The sequence below is a fragment of the Vulpes vulpes genome, chromosome 12 (assembly GCF_048418805.1).
Source record: "Vulpes vulpes isolate BD-2025 chromosome 12, VulVul3, whole genome shotgun sequence".
NCBI classification, from domain to species: domain Eukaryota; kingdom Metazoa; phylum Chordata; class Mammalia; order Carnivora; family Canidae; genus Vulpes; species Vulpes vulpes.
The window spans coordinates 178,072,184-178,093,932 of NC_132791.1; the positions used below are offsets into that span (position 1 = coordinate 178,072,184).

The 21,749-nt window shown below is 53.7% G+C and overlaps 1 protein-coding gene across 2 annotated transcripts in view; it reads right to left on the reverse strand.

Annotated features, from left to right (window-relative positions):
* The window catches only part of VAC14 (VAC14 component of PIKFYVE complex), a 100,903-nt gene that overhangs the window by 18,831 nt on the left and 60,323 nt on the right, over positions 1 to 21,749 (reverse strand). For both annotated transcript variants that reach the window (XM_026011639.2, XM_026011640.2), the window contains exon 14: positions 20,378 to 20,510. In XM_026011639.2, the coding sequence (XP_025867424.1) occupies positions 20,378 to 20,510 (133 nt within the window). The remainder of the gene's footprint in view (positions 1 to 20,377; positions 20,511 to 21,749) is intronic.

The window sequence follows — 21,749 nt, forward strand, 5'->3', positions numbered from 1 at the left end:
AGGAGAGGCCTCTGAGGGGACTCAGCAGGTGTCTGACTTACAGACGAGGTCCAGGTTTGTGTCCCAGAAAAGATGCTCTACCTTCCATCCCACATGGTGGAGATACCCCAGAATGCAGCTGGATGCAGGTGCGATGGCAGGGGCAGGATCCCCATGCTGGAGGTGCTTGGAATACCCAAAGGGCATGGAGGGAAGACCCTGGGGGCTTGGCTGAGCTGTGCCTGCACTGGAGGAAAAGGCACTGCTGGGGGGTGGGAGAGGTGGGAGGAGCTGGAGGCTCCCCCCGCCCCCAACCCCCGGGAAGCCCACAGCTCCTGAGCATTTCTTTCTTTCTTTCTTTCTTTTTGTATATTTTTTATTGAAGTTTGATTTGCCAACATATAGCGTAACACCCAGTGCTCATCCCATCAAGTGCCCCCCTCAGTGCCCATCACCCAGTCACCCCATCCCCCCCCACCTCCCCTTCCACCACCCCTTGTTCGTTTCCGAGAGTTAGGAGTCCCTCATGTTTGGTCACCCTCTCTGATATTTCCCACTCATTTTCTCTCCTTTCTCCTATAATCCCTTTTGCTAGTTTCTATATTCCCCGTATGAGTGAAACCATATAATGTTTGTACTTCTCCGATTGACTTACTTCACTCAGCATAATACCCTCCGGTTCCACCCACATTGAAGCAGCTCCTGAGCATTTCATCTTTTGAATAGTCAGCAAATGAAAGCAAAGGGAAGGGTCACTAACAGAAATCCTGTTGTTTCCACGACGATCGATTCTGAGAAACACCGACACATGGAAAGCCCTCGAGAACAGGTGGCTCCCACCTTCTCCTGTCACAGAGGCTCCTGCCCCATAACGACCACACACGGCAGTGCTTCTACATTAGGCATGTCACGTACCTTGAATCCCATTAACGTGGGACAGGTGTAATTTCAGCTGCCCCTCTTAGCAGCGAATGAAAGCGAAGCACAAATGAGAGCCCTGCCAAGGCCCTGTCTGGTGGCCCAGGCCCGTCCCCCTATGCTCTTAGTTGCTGCCAGGCCACACACCCAGCCTGTGGGTCTCACGGCCCAGCTGGCACAGGGGCTCAGACATGGTCTTTTTGGAAGACATGATTTGGGGGTACTTTGGCTGTAGGTATCACTGGGCCCTCTGATGGACTGAAGTCTCAGTTTCTCCAGAATGTTCATGTGGCTCTGGGGAAATTTACCTGCAAACCAGCTACTGCGGCCTGACCCTCAACCTGGGGCTGCCGCTGTGGGTGGCAGGCAATGACCGCACAGGCCACACCTGGCCAGGACAGTGCTGCCCTGTACTTTACACGTAGTTCCGATGGCTTTTCTCCAGGGGTCCATGGGAGGCAGAATCAGGGAAATGCACCCACAGCTCTGCTAGCCAGAACCCAGACTCAGATATGGCTGAGGTGGAGGCAGGGGAACGACCTCGTAGGGGTGACTCCATCAACAGCTTCCCAGACACCTCTGCTAGGAGCCCTGGCTCCTGAGTGCACGTCCCAGGCCGGCTGCTGCTTGAGGTCTGAAGGGAAGGGGAGACTACCGGGGCCCTGAACGCAGCCGGGGAACCAGTACGTCTGAGCCCCACGTGTCTGGGAGTTCCCGGGTTAGCCATTAGAGAATTTCAGATGGAGACTTTCTCTTCCTTTGAAGCCCTCTGAGCTCCTACCCTTCCAAGCAGGATTTCCTCCCGAGGAAGTGCTCAGCCTCCAGCTCCCGAAGTGGCTGCATGCTGCCCTGATGTTAACAAACAGCTGGGCAAACTGTTTTCAGGCCCCAGATGTGCCCGCCCATCCACACCCCTGCCAGCTTCCAGCCACACGCATGGGGGTCCTCAGGGATCAGGTGCTCATGGGCGGAGGGCCAAAGTGAAGCCAAGCACTAGTCCAAGGCCACACTGCCATGCCCGCAGGAGAGCAGAGTTCCTGACCCCGAGTTCACGTTCCATTCTGCCAGACAGTCTCACACTGTGTGTCACCTGCAGGACACAGACCCCAGAGCAGCCCTTCTTTCCACCAGACTGAGAGCTCCAATCCTTGCAACTCAAATATCCAGTGCAGAGACACCCCTTTATCCCATGGCTTGTGACGCATTCCCAGGGAGAAGTAGATAAATAGAGATATCTTACAGTGTGTCTTAGGATGGGTAAGGGCAAGTACCCCCCGCCTTGCCCCATTTCTGCCATTTCCACTTCAGATATGGGGATGACCTTCTGAGAAATAAGGCAAGCAAATAAAATAAGTGCCAGGAGCCAGAGGAGCCCACCCAAGGCTGCTCCATTGTACCTGGGGATGGCCTTACCCCAAATGTCTTTCTGTTACCGAGTTGTTCTGTTCAGATTTTCTATTACTTCATCCCATTATTCCCAAATGAGTCCTTTGTTCCAGGCCAAGGGATTACTCCCCACTGCTGCTTTTATGACCACAAACTTTTACAGACGGTGAGCATCTCCCTTCCGCGTGCTGGGCACTGAGCCCAGACCCCGAGGCCTCCTTGCAGCTCTGCCTCTCTAATCTTAAAGCCACGCGCCCCACCTGTGTCCAGCAGCCCGCAGTAGTCACTGCACTGAGGCCAGAATGCCTCCTCCAGCAAACTCCTCATTCAAATGGGCTGGCTGTCCTCATGGTTTTGGGTCCTCAGTCATCACAGCGACGAACCTCTATCTCACATTCCCCTGGTGACTTTTCTTTAAGGGATGTAACCTGCCCTGAATGGTTCCAATCAGGGGCTGCCATTTTGCTTTCTGGTGGCAGCCTCAGTCCTCTGCTCTAGGGCACTGGCCCCCCACTTCTCAGTAGGGAGCCATCACCCCCACGGCCCATCAGTGCCCTCACCTACCCACAAGGTCACACAATTACCTTTCAGAAGCAGGAAGGCCCTCCAAGCCAGGAACAGCACCTTACCAAGAGACCCCTAAACCTGGTCACCTGAAGGCCTTATGGGACACCAAGCCCACCCTCAGGCCCACTCCAGGAAGTGGTGATCTGTGTTAACAGGCTTTATAGACAAGACTGAGAACCACTACCCCCAAACTGCCTTCCCAGAGCTACAGCCACAAGCTCAGTGATACCACTCTCTGTTAGAAATGGGGAGATTTTATTAGCATCCCAAAGGATGCGCAGCCTTGGAGCTTTGGGTAAGGCCGTGGATGCTGTCGTCATGATGTCATGACGTAACCTCACCTCCCCAGAGCCCAGGTCTGGTTTTCCTAAGTTTCTACCCGGGATTTTGCTATTTCTCTGCTGGTCCACCGGATAGGTCCCCAGCCCATTGTGCACAACCCCGACTTGCTCTGTTTGAACAGAAGGAAAGGAGGGCAAGTCAGGCCAGACCGGTGCTGCACCCTAGCCTCAGGCTGTGGTTTCTCTGGCAGTTATGCGCTGGGGTGTCCCCCAACCTCGGATAACCCCCGGGGAGGAAGCTCAGTTCACCAGCCACTGCGCTGGGCACATGCCACTCCTGCCTTTCTGGCCTTCATATTGTTAATCTTGAGGGTTTTGTGAAATTTTATAAACTGAGATTGCTGTCTGTGGCTCTTTACAAGTACCTGCTTCCAGGGCATGGAGATAAATGTCAGAAACAGAATGGCAAGTGCAACAGTAATACCCACAGCTGGTCACAGAGCAAGTCTCACAGCAGTCTCACTGCTGAGTCTCTTGGAAAATGGTAAGAAGATCAGAGAGAAAGGGCTGCGCAGAAAAAAGGGCCACAGCAGAGGTGACAGGACAAAGACAGCAAGGACGAGATTCCCTCAGTCCTTGGTGGCAGACTGAAGTAGTGGGGAGAAGGGGAGGGTTCTCTTATTTGTACCTTCCTTCACCTCCTGCCAGGAAGCTGAAAAAATTCCTTTCGTGATCACTCATTTTCAGGGAGTTTTAAGACGCATGAAATGGGCTTTTCATCTGAATGTTCCTTTCCAGCCCAGGAAATCCGCACAGGATTAAATGAATAGAGCGAGCAAGGGCCCCAGGCGGGAAGCGTCCGTGGAAGTCCCTTTGGGGAAAGTGTCGGCAGGCTTCTGGAGTCCCAGGTCGCAATTACAGACCAGGTCCTGGCGGCAGAGGTGGGCCAGGCCAGTGGCCTGCTGGGGATCGGCCGTCCTGCCCTCCCCCGGCACCCGCCACTGCCATGGAGCAGAGGCCAGGCGGCCACATCCAGAGACAAGCGATGTAGTTGAATAGGGCGAGGTGGTGGCCTTGGTAAGGGAGGGTGACCCCGAGCCAGTGTGCTTGGAGCTCAGAGGGCAGTGCCCAAGCAGCTCGGCATCATGCGGGGGGCGCGCTCCGCCGAAGGCGCGTGCGGGAGGGAAAGCAAGGCGGGCTGCGGGGCCATCTGAGGCCCGGACCCGCTGCTGGCAAACCACAGCCACAGCTAGACGCGAATCGGCCAAGCTGTACATTTGTAAGCGCAAGACCAAGTTTTGGAAGGAAATACATGATACTAAAGCGGAGGCTACTCTGGGGGAGGAGGTGGTGGTGAAAGGTCGTCTATGTTTTACGGTGCATCTGCTGCATTGTTTTGATTTTTATCTTACATGATTTATATATTTTTAAACAATAGATAAGAAGGAAGTTAGAATGCTATACTTCCGGGGATCGTCTGGACTGTCCTGGAGCTTCTCAGGGGAGGAGCAGGGATAGGGTGCAGAGAAGGCGGTGCCTCCTCAGAGGGTGTCCAAGCTCCGGCTCCAGCCGAGATGGCGGAGCTTCTCTCTCCCTGGTGGGGGCTGCTGCAGATTTGCAGATTTAACAATGGAAACATGCATTTTACAAATGAGAGGATCAACAGCCGGGAGATGGTATTTTTAGCTGCTGTGGCTCTTTGCTTCAAAGGCGTAGGTTTCATCTAAAACCAGGCAAACCTCCTACAAAGTCTGCCTGTTTGCAAGGAGTGATTAGCATAATACGAGCGAGCAGGAGAAAAGGCCTGGCTCCACTCGGAGGCAGGAGTGCCTACTACAGGGGAGGCTTTCTCCTGAAATAGAATCACGAGGAGAAAGTCTCAATGGAGACGAAGCCCCTGCCTTCAATGAGGAGAGCCGCCCCACACCGATGGCCCAGGCAGGCCGAGGATCGTGGGTGCAAGCAGCACACAGGGTGAGAGGTGCATCCACATGCGACCGCAGCTGGGCGCGGCAGGGCCACCGCCTGGGCTGCTGCTGCTAGTGTCACTAGGGCCCCATGCAACCACCTTCTTCCAGGAGAAGTACAGAGGATTTCGGGGCTGCTTTTCGAGATGCCCCTTCTGAGGGGTAGGGCAGAGCCAAGCCAAGGCTGATGGAGAGGGTTGGGGGGGGGGGCAGTCACGGCAGGAGGGCTCAGGGGATGAAACCACAGGGAGCTGTCCTCCCTGGAGGCTGTGCCAGGGCTCCTGGCCCTTGAGACGCAGCACAGCTGTGGGGGAGCCTGCTGTGCCCCCCCCATGCCCCTCGGGCACTCATGCCTGTCGGGGGCTGTCCATCCTGCCCTCCTTTCTCTGGCCTCCCCTACTTCCGCCCTGCCATCCTGTTGGCTTGGGGAAGATTGCACATGTGGAGAGGGGCTTTTCTTCAAACACCACAAAATTCAATGAAAGCTGTGACCTTCTGAGAACCAGAATGACAGATTCTCATCCGGGGAGCCGAGCTAGGGGCAGATAGCGCCCGGGCAGCTGCTTGGTCACACCAGTCCCTGAGCCCCATCCTGGGGAGAGTGTGACCTTGGGCTGCAGGCCGGGGGTGGGGTGGAGGGGGTGGGGTAGGGCAGGGGGGCGGCTGGGGGCAGAAGTGGCGGTGCTGCTATTTTGGGCACTATTGGCACAAGAGGGAGCAGCCGGTTCTCCACAGCCCCCTCCCCTCGGGGTCCTCATGGCAGGAAGATCACAGGTCTTCCTGCGGAGGGTCAGGGGACCGGGAAATACAGACAGGGCGCACGGCTGAAGCTCTAAGAAACCAATTACCACACTGCTGGGGGGCTGGGGGGCTGGGGGGAAGCAGAAGGGATGGGACCGGGGCAGCTGCTCAGGCTTCAAGGGCAGGAAGGAAGTGAGGTCATTCTAGGAACCAGCCAACTGTCTGGGCCAGAGGCTACTGACATAGGTGGGCAGGGAGGCTCCTTCAGGAAAGGGGCTCAGCTCACGTGGGAGGAAGAAAAAAGCTGACTCTTCTCTGGAGAAATGACTAGACGAGGCAAGTTGGCTGAATTCACAGGCACCTGGAATTAACTGGCTGAAGGCAGTGTCTTCTGGAGAGTCAAACAAGTTGGGGCAGGGATGTCTGGGGTGCTGAGAAAGTTTTAAATTTAGTCCAGATTCGCTGCTCAAAGTGCTGGTCCCAGTGACACTGAATCTTCTAGAAAGATGTAGCAGCCAGATCCCTGGTCAAGCAAGCTTCCCGAGCCACTCCTAACTAGTCTTTGGTGTTCTGGGGGGCGGGGTAATGAGGGAGAGACCTTAAGGTCAGAATTGTAACATACCCCTGAGTATGTCCCCCCCTCCCCCAGCCCCGGGCCACACTTCCCTTCCACTCAAAGGATGTTCTGGAAGCAGGGCAGGCCACTGGGCTCTCGGGGGCCAGCCACCTCAGCGTGGCCTCATGTAGACCCACAATCCTTCCTTGGCTGGGGGAGATGGGGGCTCACTCAGTGCCATCCTGAAGACTCTAGGGGTGGCCACAGATCAGTGGTTTCTCCTCTCAGTTCTTGGGGACACTCACAGCAGGTGGAGAGTTTTCTGAACCTGCTCAGTCCCTTTGGTAGGTCACTGGGTGCCTCAGGGCTGCTCTTGAGGCAGCCAGGAGCCTGGTCGTAGCCATACTCCCAGCTCCCTGCCATGCCATAGGCAACCCTAATACCTGCCCTCCCAGAGGCTAGTGCCTCTGGGCTTCTAGGCAGACTGCTGGCTACGTCAGAAACCCCTTGTCATCCCCCACCCCCACCCAGGCTCTATCTTTCAGGGCTCAGTTAGACCGCATCTCTTTTTAGAAGCTTTCCTGGACCCCTCCATCAGGGCTGGGCACTTCCCCTGTCCCTGGGAGGGCAGGTATTAGCTCTGTCCACTGTGGTGTCCCTGCCAGTGGGCACTAAGACAGGTCTGCTCAGTGACAAATGGCATTTCCTGGCCGCCCCCTGGGGAGGTGGGGGCAGCGCTGGGGAAGAGGCTCTTATCTCTCCTCACCAGGGAGGGGCTGAGCGCTTGCTCTAGGCATTTCCATTCTCACAGAGAGGACTCTTGCCTGGCCTGACAGCTGTGGCCTAATTTCCAGGGCTATACCCAGGCTCCTTATTTTAACCCACTTGGTATTTTTCATTCCTGAAGCATGGGGGGGGGGGGGAGGAGGTGGGGGGGTTGGAGAGGTATTCAGGAATGGGGGAGGTGTGGACAAATGGAAGAGATGAGCTCAGTGGGGCTGGAGGACTCAGGCATTCTGGGGAGGGAAAGAGCCAAGAAGGAAAGGGATGGGGTGAGGAGGGCCAAATTGATTTTTAAAAAAGAATTTTAAAAAGGAAAAAAAAGTCCCAAATCCTACCCCCTTGATTTCCCTCAGTAAGCACTTTCAACAAGGTCACAAATGCACTGGCTCTATAGATTTTTGGCTCCAAACCACATTTCAGGCAGCCTTTAAAAGCCAGTTCTTGGCATAGCTTCAGCTGAGCCTGAGGAGAGGAAAAACTAGGGCACTTTTATGCTCCGAGAAAATATCAGATCCAGGTCACAGGTTCCTGGGTCTGGTGAAGCTATGGGGTAACTCCCTAACACAAGCCCAAACCTGAGGACCCGCCCCCCCCCCACCCCGCCATTTCCTCCAGAGCTCAAATCACAACACCAGGGCACACATTTCTTGGTCACTTGTCACCTGTCTGCCTATGTCCACTACACTGTCCCCTTGATGAAGGGAGGAATACGCTCTCTGTCTCGCACGTGTGCAAGGCTGGAGGGGGGGCCTGGCACGGTGCAGGCGCTCTAGGAACACTCATGGAAAGGACTTCGTGGGGAGTGAATCTTTGACCCTTATGCCCAGCTGGGCTAGCTTGAGCTCGTCCCTCTAATGGTGGCCCAGATCCATCTGAGGCCCTGTCAGTGTGTGGGCTGCGCTTGGGCCTACCAAGCCCAGGCTATGGCACGATGGCAGCACGAGGAAACAGTTACTGGAAAAACCAGAGCCTGAGTCCCTCATGTATGAAAGAATTCAGTTGACTCTTAAGGTCTCTTCTGGCCACGCTGAACTGAGCCTAGAATCTAGATGGAGACTCTCCTGGTCTCTCTTTAATCAGGGCCTGGAGCCACCATTCTGGGAGCACGCACCACGTGGCCCTGCTGGCAGGTGGTGGGCCTGTGTCTAAACAACAAGGCCACATCCAGCCACACAGCACACAATCTATAGTCTGGTGGGGTGCAGGGTTCAAAAGGAAGGAAGCCAGAGAGACAGGATCAGCTGGAGGCTGAATTCCATTCTCTGCCTGCCCTTGTGGTGGTCTCTGGGAAGGTCACAAGTTGCTGGTCACTACACAGCTCCACCCCTGGACAGATGGAGGATTTGGCTGCTGGGAGAGTGGAGGGGATATGTCCTCTTTCTGCTGTCCCCCAGTAGGCCCTGCTTCACATCCTCCTTCAGTCCACATTTGGACCTAGACCACAGCATGGACACTGGTTGAGTCTCCCTCCCCTACCAGCAGCCTCGGGTTCTGGTTCCTGTGAAGAACTGCTTTTCCTCCTGCATCTGCAGGTGGGCACAAGGTCCTGTCCTGGACAATCAGGGCACAGGCATTCTCTGGCCACAGTGACAGGCCCAGGAGAGCCAAGCCCAGCACTGCTGCTGAAGGCTGGGGCGTGAAGGGGCAGGAGATAGCCAAGAGCCGTGGGTGGCCATCCTGCCACGGGATTGGCTGACAGAGGAGGAAGAGGAGCCAGCTGTGGAGGGGAGAAGGCAAGACCAAGTCCTGAGAACACGAGGATGGCTCTTGGTACACATGAACCAATCCTTGTCCCTGACTGCACACCACCTTTCTGTTTTTCAACAGAGAGCCAGTTTTCTGTCACGTGCAGTCCAGAGTCATGACTGGGCAGCACTGCACAGGGCAGGGTCAGGGCAAGGGCAGAGGAAGAGAGAATGGCGGGATCATGTGTTGGGTTGTTCAATGGCTTGCTCCCTTACTCTTCCTTAGAAAACAAGAAACAGTAGCAGTCAAGCCCAGAACACGGAGGGAGACGTGTGTGCCGCATTGGAGTGAATGAGCGGCTGAAAAGGGGGCGGGTGGGTGTCAGGCCTGGCTCAGCGGCCAGCGACCACCCACGCCCCAGGTCTCCAGGCTCCTGCCTGCACAGAGAAAGGGTAGATGCGACTCATCACAATTACTGTCACAGTTGCTGCTGGTACTTACTGCACAGTTGTCAGGTGCCAGACACACTTCTAAACACTTTGTTACGTCATCAAATCCTCCGGAGGATTAGTAGGAGATAACGATGCTCTGCATCTTCCTTTTCCACATTAGAGAACTACTCAGGAAAGCAGATGCGTGGGCCCCCCGTGGCTGTGGCTGGTCAGCAAATCCTTCCCTTTCTCATGGGCACAGTGGCTCCTTTCCTCTGGAGAGCTGTCGCTTCCTATTCCATGCGGGTTCTGTTGGGGCTGTCACTTGTAGCACCCGACCACTGCTGCCCCACCAAGGTGGGCACGTGACCCTGCATAAGCCAATGAGACCTTCCCCTCAGCCTACCCTGTAGGGACGTGGTGACCACATCTCTGCTACTTGAAGAAACCAAGACAACACGGCCGATCTCAAACAAGGGCCAAGAAGGGAGATGGCACCATAGGGAAACGCCGAGTTCCCGGATTTTGCTGCTTTCCACCTCTGTCTGGTCATGCTGGCTAGTCAAACTCCCTTGCTCATTTTGGTACCTGTGACCTGGGTTTCTGCCCCCTATCACTCTGAGTGCCGATCAATACCGCTAGATTAGTGGTTCTCAACTCCAGGCTGCAGCCCACTGCTGGCCTGGCTGCACCAGAAGCCCCTGGGATTCGGCCGGGTGGGAGGATGGAGGGGGACTACGACTTTTTGCTTTGACAAAGTACAAGCAGGCTGGACTGGGTGGCCTCCAAGACCCTGTCCAGAGCTAAGAAATGATACCTTTGGGTATTAGGTGGATTATTTTCCAGCTCACTGAGAATGCTTAAGAAACATCAACCAGAAATAGGCAGCTTTATGGTTAGTTTTCATGGGCTCCTAATCCTCTGAAAAAGCACTACAAAAGGTAAAAAACGCCGAAGAAAAATGGATCACCTGAACGACATTAAAAATTAGTAACTTCTATTTAACAAGAGATACTATTAAGAGAATGATGAAGCATGCCACAGTGTAGGAAAAGACAACTGTAGTATACACATCCGAGAAAGACTTGGATCTAGAATATATAAAAAACTTTCACAAATCAATAAACATCAAAAACCCAATGCAGAAATAACCTGAAGAGGCTCATCACAAAAGAGAGTATCCAAAAGGCCAGTAAGCAAAGAGGAGTTCTCCTTAGGCTTCAGCGAAACACAAATTAAAGCCACACGGTGATACCACCACCACACACCTGCCAGAATGGTTAAAAGCAAAGAATAATGACACCAGGCGCTGGTGAGGATGTGAGCCACTGGAGCTCTCATACATGGCTGGGGGCGTGGACACTGATGCAGCCACCTCAGAAATGTCTGAACTGCATGATTCTATTTATATAAAGTTCAAAACCAGGTAAAACAAACCCTATAGCGATAGAGGTCAGGGTAGCAGCTTCTCTGAGGAGGAGGAGAGGGGTCATAACTGGAAGGAAGGAGACACAAAAGGGACCTCTGGGTGCCGGAAATGCTCTACTTCTTGATAGAGTGCTCGTTATGTGGGAGTAGACAATTAGTGAAAAATAAGTGAGCGGTAGTACCCCTATGATTTGTGCATGTTTAGATAGTATGTTGTTCTTCAGTGAAAAATCTACATTGACAAAGGCATCACAGGCACCCAGGCTGCGTGGGAGGGAGGGAGGGCTGCTGCACTGCCCTGGTCAGGAGAAGGGAAGGAGACAGATCTGGGGCACTGATGCAGAGTGGTACATGCTTGAGAAAGGAAGAGGGTTGTGCCAGAGAGATGCCAGAACAAGCAGTAAACAAGTCAGAACTCCTAGGCACGGTCTTCTTTGAAGCCACATGAAGGCGATTCTTCCCTCACGGGGAGGGAAATGCAGACGGCAGTCTAGGGCACAGGGGTCCACCCCACGGCATGTGTCTACTGACCACAAGGCTGAGGGTGAAGTGCAAGTGGGAGCGTCATTATGTACTAAGGCAGCAGCAATCTGGGGGTGCACAATAAGGAGGCTGAGATGTCCCCACATTCAGGAAACCCGTCCTATGTGAGAGCTGGAGCCTCCTCTGAGGAAATGGAGAGCATTTTCCCACAGAACACCAAGCACATGGGAAAGCAGCCTCCGAGAGGAAAGAGAGACAAGGCTCAAAATAAACAGCATGGGATGCTTGGCGGCAGGGGACGGGAAAGAAATGAGGGAAGACTCTGGAGGCACCTGAAATCCATCTCAGCTCAGCTTCAGAGAGAGGCCGACACAGAAGGTTCAAGCAACTGCGATGAGGCAGAGGCAGCACAAATAATCTGGGATAAGGAGGGGGTGAGACAAGTCCTCTTGAGCAAGTCAAAACGGAGATTTAGACCAAGAAAGATACTCATTGTCCAAGTGCCAGGCAGTTCCAATGAGATTATGTCATCTAAATATAGACCGGAAGTAGGCCACGATAATGGACGGCAGGAGGCCGAGGCCCAGAAGGAAGACAGGAAAGGACACCTAGACTCAGCGTTTCACTTCTGTATGGGAGGCGGTAGCTAGCAGGATGAGCGCCCTCATAGAGACAGCGGCTGCGGCCACATCAGGATGGGTCTTGGTGGGGATTTTCTGTGGGTTAACGACCCTGGGCGAAAGGGAGACACCACAAGAGAGCACAGCTTAATTTTCATGAGGGCTGAGGAAAAGCAGAGTCCAGAGTGAAAACTGGGCAGTTTTCCCAAATGGCCTCCACCACCCAATCTATAAGATAGCCAAGACACTCAGCTCTGGGGTCTCTGGACCACTGTACAGCAGCCCCATGGAGTAGGGAGCATGGAACATGTCCCAGGACTTGGGGTGAGGGCATTCCTGGAAGGTGAAACTGCAAACTTTTTAAAGGAAGTTCCATTATCCACTTTGGATCCCAAGAGCCTCTTCGGTGGGCCATCACAGCCTGGGTTACAAAGTGCCTTTCCCTGTGGATCGTAGGGACTTCACATGGGTTTGTGCTTGCCTCCTGAGGCTGGAGAACAAATGGAAGAGATGAATTCCAGAAGAATTCTGCACAAAGGTTCTCCCAGGTGAGGGCTCTCCCAGGTGAGGGTCCTCATCATATATGCTGAGACAGGAACCCTCCTTCTATGTGGAAGGAGAGGCTGGTCTGAATGGCCTTTCAGAAACTGCACATGATAGAGACCTCCTCTATATTTTTCGGAAGACAGGGGCATGGTGTGTGTGTGTGTTCTTCATGGTTACCTGCTAAAGGAAAATGCTGTGGGGAGAGAGGGAAAAACCCACACAGGGGCACCCCAGAAAACCTGAGCTAAAATGACACCATGATAAAAGAAAGAACTTCCTAAGAAGCACTCTATGATGGGTGAACGGGACACACTCTAGAACTGCTGTTCTAGGAGTTCAGAAGCACCTTTAAAACCAAGGACACCTTTTGTCTGTCCTGGCACAGATGCAGCCCTACCCCAAGGAGGCAGGAGGATGGAAGCGGTTTCTAGGGGCCAATTCCTGCCACTGTTTTGTTGAGATACTACATTATGATACTCATCAGCTACTTGCTAATTAACTAAGCTGTCTGACTTACCAAGGTCAAAACTTTGCTAGTTTCTTGGCATCCTTAGGTAAAGTATAAACAGATTCAGAGAGTACTGTCCATTCCATCTGGAAAACCTCTCAAACTTCAGAAGGAAATTCATTATCAAGTTCTCAGCCACTGGCAACAGTTCCTGACAGTCACCCCCGCCCCGCAGGCTGCCTGAGCTACGGGCTGGGGAGCTGATGCTTCTTAGGTGTGGAGACTACAAGAAAGTGCCTTTAATCTGCAGCTGGAAAGAACTCTGCAGCTGCCAGCACCTGCACGACGGGGAGTCCAAGGGATGGCGTGTGATGGGCACAGATGAGCTTTCCTGCTGGTCCATCCCTGAGTGCTCATCCCCTCCACAGGAGCCTCGAGGTGCATGGGGGACGGCTGGCTCCGTGGCAGGAGGGCTGCTTGGGTCACCCCTAACACCACCCCCCAACAAGTTCATCTGTGACCTCTAACCTCCCACAAACTCTGCTAAAGCGAGCGGACCCTTGGCCTTCTTCCAGGCCTCTGTCACGGGGATCCATGAGGAGCCTTGAAACACGGAGATGCTTTCTTCTGAAGCTCCTCAGACCTCAGCGCCTACTGAAGCGGGCTCCCTCTGGCCAGCACTTCCTCTCCTCCTCCCTCCCCCAGTAGGACCTAATTAATCCCAGCCTTGCCTAACAAGGCCCACCACATGTGGTTCCCATTTTCCAGAAGGAAATACGCCCTTCTTACAGGGAGCGCCAGTGTGTGTGTGACAGTGGGCCCTACAGGGACAGCGTGGAGACTGCCCGGAGGATGCAGAGCAAAGCCACTGGCCCGCCTCCAGGTCTTCAGTCCTCCCGGGCACTTCTGGGTCACAGATGGTCTTGTGAGGTGCTGGGATGTGGCACCTCTCCATGGGCTAGGAGACTACAGAAACAGGTCAGGTTGGGCTCTCTGGGCTGCCAGAATTTTGCCCTTCCCAAGGACATCTTTGTATTTTACCTTCGAGGGCAGACTCTTCTCTCACTCTTGCCTGGCCTGTCAGATCATCCCTGCCAGTCACGTTTTCTCAGCATTGTTTCCAGTTAGATCAAAGCCAAGAGCTGGTTGTGCAAAACAGCTCCTGCCACACACTCCCTTTGCTGTCCTGCATCTCCACAAAAGCACCCCAGCCCCGTGGTCTCTGGGGAAAGGAGGACTGTGGAAACCTTCAGAAGATTCATACAGGACCTGGGCAGACTTAAAGTCAGCAAGAAGAGAAGCTTCTGAGAGGTTAGAAATTCCTTGGAAGAATTCCTCCAACCCTGTTCAAAGTCCCTTCTCTTTCCCCTCAGCTGGGGACCCAATCAATATGGCTTCAAACTAATAAAAGATCCAAACCCACCTGTATTCTGGGTAGGTGCATCAGGGTCCCTTCCAGCATACATACAGACTTTGTTTGGCGCATGTTCGTCAAGGAAATTTATTTGTATTTGGAGCCAAAGAACACATCCCATTAAAGGGGAACATGAAAGAAAGCGAGTAGGGCCTCTTAGAAGTTCTCTCCTGAGGGTTGGGGGCCAGAGGCGAAGTGTAGTTTTCTAAAATGCCATTTGAATCAGGGATCTGGGTCTTGCCACTTAACTTGGATTCATCTTGCATTAGCATCAGCATAGTGGACTTTGGGGGGCCCGGCTAATGCCCTCCTGGCATGTCAAGTGGCACATATGAACAATGTAAGAGGGGTACACGATGCCAATGAGCTCCAGAGGCTGGAAAGGTCTGGGAGGATGCACAGTGAGAAGGGGAGCTGAGTGCGGGAGGGTCAGCCAGAGTGGGCTGCCCTAGCCACAGTGGTGACACGGCAGGCCCCAGCCGACGGCCTGTCTCACAGGTGGACCACATGAGGACAGCAAAGTGGAATTTCCCCATTATGGCATGAAATAGAGTTTCTTCTCTTGAGGCCCTCGCCCTGATGCAATTAAATACAACTCCAGTTTCTAGTGGCTTCCTAGGCCCTAGCTCCCCTGCCCCACCACCTATCGAACTCCTCCTTCCTCCCCCACCAAACACAGGGCTTTTATGCAAACCTGGGGAGGGGGGAGGGATGCAGTGGGGGGTGAGTAGGGCAAGGGCAGGAGGATTAGGGGTACACTTTAGGGACTGTGAGCATCTGCTGAATTGGAAAGGCTGCCATGCCCTTGTGTATTAGAGGCGAGGGGGCACCAGGATGAACCAGAAACCTTATCTCAGGGCTTCTCTGGGCTTGGGTCTCATGGAAGAAGACCCACGCCTGGCCCCTGCTCTCCCACTTGGGCTCCCAGCCCACCCTCTTCAAACACTCTCAGCTTAGGGGCACCCATGTCCTCGGGATGGGTGCTCAGGGCCTCATCCGCCATCAGCTGGGCTGGTTGGGGTTGGAGCCTTCGAGTTCACAGCAGGCACTTGTTAAAAAGAAAGCATTCTCTCTCTGGCAAGTCCTCTCTGCGAGGCAGCAGGGAGGAAGAGGAGGGGGGGAAGCACAGTTGGTTAAGCCAAAGGACGGCTGGCCAGAGGGCCATCTTGGCGGGCAGAGTGGAGCGTCCTGAGACTCACTCACTTCCCAGCACAGAAGCAGGCCTTGTAAGGATCACAGCTGTTGGATCACGCTGCAGTTCATATCAGTTTATCAAACAGGCTGCGTTTTCTCCCTCCTCTCCCTTTCTACTGAGTATAAGTGGCCTGGTTCATGGGAAAACAAGCCCTGCGCTTGTTCTGCTGCATTGGCATGGAGGGTGGGAAGAGGCCGGAGGAGGGAAATGTACACCAACACCTACTTGGGACAGAGTTGTTTTAATGGGGCTGGGGCCGGGCCGCTGGTAGGAGCCCGTGGTGCCGGGGCTGTAGGCCGGGTGCGCCCAGGCCAGCTCTCAGCACGGAAGGTTTAATTATTTCATCCTCTCTGGAGTCTGGTTTCCCGTCCTCACAGACCACCATGGGAGGCAGAGGCCGTGTCATGAGGTGGAACAAGAACTCTCCTTTGTCAAGCTGTGCCGAGCGCGACGGTGTACACGGTCTTACGTAACCCTCTCTGCAAAACGACGACGAGGCAGGCACGACTATAGAAACAGCCAGCCAAACGGCCAAAACTGGAGGAATTGGGATTCGAACCCAAGTCTTTTTGACTCTAGAAGTTCCAATCTTAATCTGGATCCTGCAGACCTGCGGCAGGCCCATCTGCCCCATTTCCATGGAGTCCAGGAAAGGGGGAGAAGAGTGGGCAGGGCTGGGGGGGTGTCCGAGCCCCTCTGGTGCCTCTACCCCACGACCCCTTCCTCCCCATGTGGGCACAGCCTCAACTGCAGCTAAGAGAGGGCCTGGGCCAGAGTACATCTCAGCAAGGCTAGATGAGATGAGGCTTTGGAGCTACCCACTCCCCAAAATACACATGCGACTAAACTGTTGTGTCCACTAGATAACAAGGCCACACAGACACAGAGGAGGTCCGACCCGCCCAGGGGCCTGCCTGATGGGAGTTCGGGGGCCCTATTCCCACCCCCCCATGGAGGTGCAGCCTGGGAAAGCTGCGTGGGGGAGAGGAAACACTCCAGGGTCCTGAGGGAAATCATGCATCTTCCTCAACGCCAAGACGCCCACCAGATGTTTGTCTTTAACTCTGGCCGCTTTTGTCCTCTGGACGGCAACCACTCCTGCTCCCTGAGCTAAACGCACTACTGGAGAAACAGTGGCTTTTCACTCGTCGCCAGAGGAATCTCTTTCTCTCTCTGCGGAACACCTGAAGGGGAGGGTTAAATCGCTCTGTGTTTCTGATCAGCAGTCTGCACGGACCATTATTATGCTTCTCTTTAAAGCCATCAGCAAAAAATAAGGAAATGAAACGAGAAGCAGACAGGCGGGCTGATACTCCCGACGGCTGGTTCCCAGCAAACTTCGCTGAGGGGCCTCACCCCCCGTCTGATCACAGGAAGGAGGAGGAGAGCACATCTTCAAGGCCTCCTCCATGTCTGTCACTGTGTGTTGTGTGCCCCAGGAGCCTAGGCTGGTGGGCTGGGACCGCAACCAGGCTGGTCAGCAGTGGCCTGGCACGCTGGCTTAACAGGCAGCCAGCCCGCAGAGCCAGTGCTGCCCAGAGGAAGCAGGTGCTGCTGCTGCTTCCAGGTGGATGGCAGGCTGGACAAATGATGCAGATGACTGGGAGGGACAAGTGTGAGGGGCCCAGCCACAAGGTTCATTCCATCCCAGCCCACTGGGTTCCTGTGCCAGTGCCAAAGGCCAGGAGACCGCTGGCGTGTGGTGTAGCAGTGAGGCACAGCCTGGAGGTCAGGTTTGCTGCCTGAGGTCCCACTGTGGTCCCTGAGGGATGTGAGCCCCAGAATAGGGAGCGATCGCCAGAATCTAAATCCCCAGAAGGATGAGGGAAGACCCCACAGGCCCAGAGGACCCTCGGACTCTCTGAAGAGCTGGGCTCCAGGTGGTCCTGGGCCACATGCTGTGCAGGGCCCCTCAAGGCATCTGGCCTCTGCAATCTCACAGAAAGGATAAAGCAGTGGGTGAGGAATTAGCAGTGGGTCTGAGTGGTCTGCGCTCAGCTCCCAGCACACCTGGCAGGCATGTGGCTTCGTCTCATTTCCCTTCTACAAAATGAGGAATCTGGTCAGCGCAGGACACCGAGAAGACATGAGACAAAGCAAGTAAAGTCTCACTACTCTGGAGGCTGTAATGGGAACACAGCAGTGGCCACTGGGCCACTGGCTTCACGGAGCCCTTGGGTCCCTGAGGGGGTGCAGAGAACACCCACGCATGCCCCTGATGCCCACACTTCTGCTTGACGCAGACTGGGGATGCTGTTGACTGCTCTGAGCTCTCTCTCCCCAGGTCCCTGATGGGGCATGTGACACTGCTGGAGGATGGAAAAACCCATTATGGTCCAGTTCTCCAGAGGGGAACTAGTTGTAAATGCCTTCTTCAAAGGCCTCTCTCTCCACTGGATCCCAAAAGGCTTCCAGGCAAGGAGGGCTCATCAAGAGAAGTGACATGTCTGCAATTTGGAAAACCATATAAACTGCCACTCATGTGGGGACAGACCACTGCTCTCCTGGTGGTGGTGGGGGGTCTCCTATACCACTTCTAATCCCCACTCTAGTCCCAATGACTGTCCAACTTAGTGGGAAGTAAAACTAGAAATCTTCCTCGTCTGGCCAATCAGGGTTAAGAATCCATTTCTGTCCCTGTGTAACTGCAGTTCTCACCTGGGATGATTTTGCTCCCCAGGGGGCATCTGGCAATGCTGGAAAACATTTCTGACAGTCCCAGCGGGGAGGGCAGGGGTGCTCCTGACATCAGTGGGTGGGGGCCAGGGGTGCTGTTCCCCCGGGACGGGCACATGCGATGGTCCCACCCACCAAGGACTACCCAGCCCCAATGCCAACAGTGTTGAGCTTGAGAACTGCTCTATGTGACCCCAGAAATGCAAGAGGGCCGTGACAGCCTCCTACCATCACAGGGACCCCTTGTGGTGGTCTGGACCATTAGAAGCCCATTCCTCCCAAGGGGCAAAAACTCGGTGGTCCTATTTGTCCTTCTGGCCAGGCAGATCTGTCTCCTCCTACAACTCAGTCCTTTGGTCTATGCCCTCAACTCCACCCTCAGCTCTGGAGCTAGAGCCCTGGCAGGCAGTGGTAGATGAAGGGGCCAGGGGCTGCTCACTCCATTTCCTTCCTTCAGTTCACCTTTATGGCTGGGCAGGTTCCTGGCATGGCTCCTGGCAGACCCCTGTGGGCCTCATCTCCCGTCACTGTCTCCTGCCACTCCCTTTTGCTTCTTCCCACCTCTGGGCCCTTTTTCTCAGCCTCTGTTCTTGGTTTCCTCTTCTTTTACACACTGGAGCTCCCTAGGGCTCTGCTTCAGGCCCCTCCTCTTCCGCCTCTGCCCCTATTACCACTGACCATTCTTATTCCCTAAGAATGAAAGCTCCACAAGGACAGAGCCATCAAGAGCTGTTCTTGGCAGAGTCAGTACTCAGTAATACTATCTGCTGAATGAATGAGACATAAATGAAGGAAGAACTATGCTATCCTTTTCCACATTTATAACTAGGGCATAGGTCCCTCTTTTGAGGGTCCAGGATAGCAACCTGCTTCTTCATCTCTCCTTTGATGTCACCAGAGCAAACTGAAACTGAAACTCAAAACTCCGCCCTCCCTCCTCCTCTAGAGCTCCCTTCGCAGGGACTGCCACCACCATCCACCCCGTGCTCACACCAGAGTCCTGGGTGTCATTCCAACAGTTTGTCTTCTCAGGCCCTCAGGTAATCGATCATTAATCAATGATACTTCTTACAAATTACCCAATACTGCTGCTTCTTCCCATCCCCCTACCAAGCAGCCACCACCTCCCACTTGGACAACAGCCTCCCAACTGGTCTCCCACACATCCACTTTGCTCTTTCCATCCACCCCTTCTTCTCAGCAGCACAGTAATCTTTAAAAATCTTGTCTCACTGTCCCCCCCATCCAAGCCCTTTCAGTGGCTCCCCCCGGCCTCTGGGTGAGGCCTCCACCCTTGGTGTGGCCAGCAAAGGTGGGTCTCTTTCCCCTTTACCCTCTGAATCACAGCAAGATGAACTCTCCATGTTCTTTGCTAACTGTACAGGCTGGACCCTCTGCCAGCAATCCTCCTTCAACCCCTAGAGCCCGCAGATAGCCTTGGGAATCCTCCCAACTCCATGGGCCACACTGGTCTAGTCAGCTCCCCAAGCACCCCGGCCAGCTTTGGTACCCCAACACATTAGAAGTGCTTATTTCACACATCGGGCAGTGACTAACAGTCACTAACTAATAGTCACCCTCAGTGACTAACGGGCAGCCAGGGCTGAGAACTACTGCCATAGAGCATTAGAGGCCACTCAGACTATTTGCTAAAACTCTTCTGCCTGGCTTTACTGGGGAGCCTGAAGAAATCTGTGCTCCATCTAGATTTTGGTGACCTGAGGGGCACTCTTCAGTGACCCCAGCTCCACGGAGCTAAGGAGGAGGCAAAGGGCCAGACCTGGCCATACTGCTGGTGATGGGAATTCTAGAGGCCAATAGGGGATGGGGCCCTGGGACTGACTGTCCGGGCCAGGCTCACATGACTCAAGATCCCAGCTCTGCCAGAGCAACTGTTACCACCAACTCTGGCCAAACCCCGTGCTGGCTGGGCACCTGAGCACAGCGCCGTTTCGTGTTCCATCTGGCTCACCTACTTTCTTCCCCAAAGACTCCAACAAGGGCGTGCTGAGAGGACATTTAACCTCAAGGGAAAACAGTGTCTCGACAAACAAAAAATTAACTCATTCGTTTGAGAAACGGAGACATTGACCTCTCTGGTGTTGGCAGCACCAGCAACCTAGTGTGAAGGGGGGTTCTGTTTCTTTAAGAATAAATGCAAAGGAAAAAGAGGGGAGAGAAGTGGAAGAGAAAATGGTTGCTTGGACCCCTTGCACGGTGTAAAGTGAAAAAGCGTGGCTGTGTGAGGAAGAGAAGGTGCGCCGCGCCTGACCTGATGATGAAAGCGCCTCTGGCCTCCAGGAGCTTGCGTTCACTGCTGAACCTCTTGAGAAGGTTGATCATGAACTTATAAAAGTAGGAGTTCATGGTGGGGGTGGAAGGAGAACATTCTAAGCCTTTGGTACCTGCAGAGAAAGGAACAGAGCTGAGACTTAGTCCATGGTCACAGGGTGTTGGGACCCCAAAGAACATACACAATTATAAATGCCAGAAAGGTGGTGGCGGCGGGTCTGTGTATAACAAGGTGAGGGAAAAATCTTCAATTCCGGGCCTCAGGTCAATGGCAAAAAAAAGCCAGACTATACAAGTACGTACAAGCAAATACAACTGCTTACTGCACAAATACCCACGAACCCATCCAACTCTCCAGCCATCCCCCTATTACTTAGTGAACGCCTCCTATCTGTGAGACCCGCTGCTATGTGCTATGAATTTTTTATAAAACAAACCTGGACCTAGTATCCCAGTAAATAAAATACACTTGGGCTTCATTTTGGCTGGTTAAGAACAGATGACAAGTCAAAGAGAAGTGAGGGGTGAACACCACCTTGACAGTCAACAACACACACTCTTTTCCCAGCGGTGCTCAAGGACAGGGCAACTGTGCACACACCTGCTAGATTAAAGACAGCTCACACTGACGAAATGGTACCAAGGGCTTTAAGCTTCACTCAATGTTTTAAAATCAGACATTCTTCTTTACGCAAGGGTGCTCTTTTATTATTTTTTAAGCTTTTATTTATTTATTTATTTATTTATTCATGAGAGACATAGAGGCAGAGACAGAGGCAGAGGGAGAAGCAGGCTCCCTGCAGGGAGCCTGATAGAGGACTCAATCCAGGACCCCAGGATCACACCCTAGGACAGGACCACTGAGCCACCCAGGCATCCCAAAGGTGCTCTTTTAGACTAGTACTCTAAAGACTTTGAAAGCCCAGAGTTGGCTTTAGAACCAGAAGCACTTTCAGGGTGTCCCCTGATATGCACCCAGCTGAAAATACCCTGAGGGCCAGATACAGTCTCCCTCCTAAGCTCACCCCAGCACATGCTCCCCTCCACAAGGTACCGGCTACGGAGGTGACAAGAGCAGGCTGTCAGAATGCTTGGTTGATCCCCGTGCGATCTCCTAGTCTTTTCCTCGTCACACAAGCTGACCTCAATAGCACTGCTGGAAAGAGGAATCCTTACTCCCTCTGCCTAAGGCACTAATAGGGCATTAACACACACACACACACACCAGCTTAAAATATAATTCACATATAAAGTTCACCCTTTTAAACTGTACAATTCAGTGGCTTCTAGTATATTCATAAAATTGTGCATTGGGGGACCTGGATGGCTCAGTGTTTGAGCACCTACCTTTG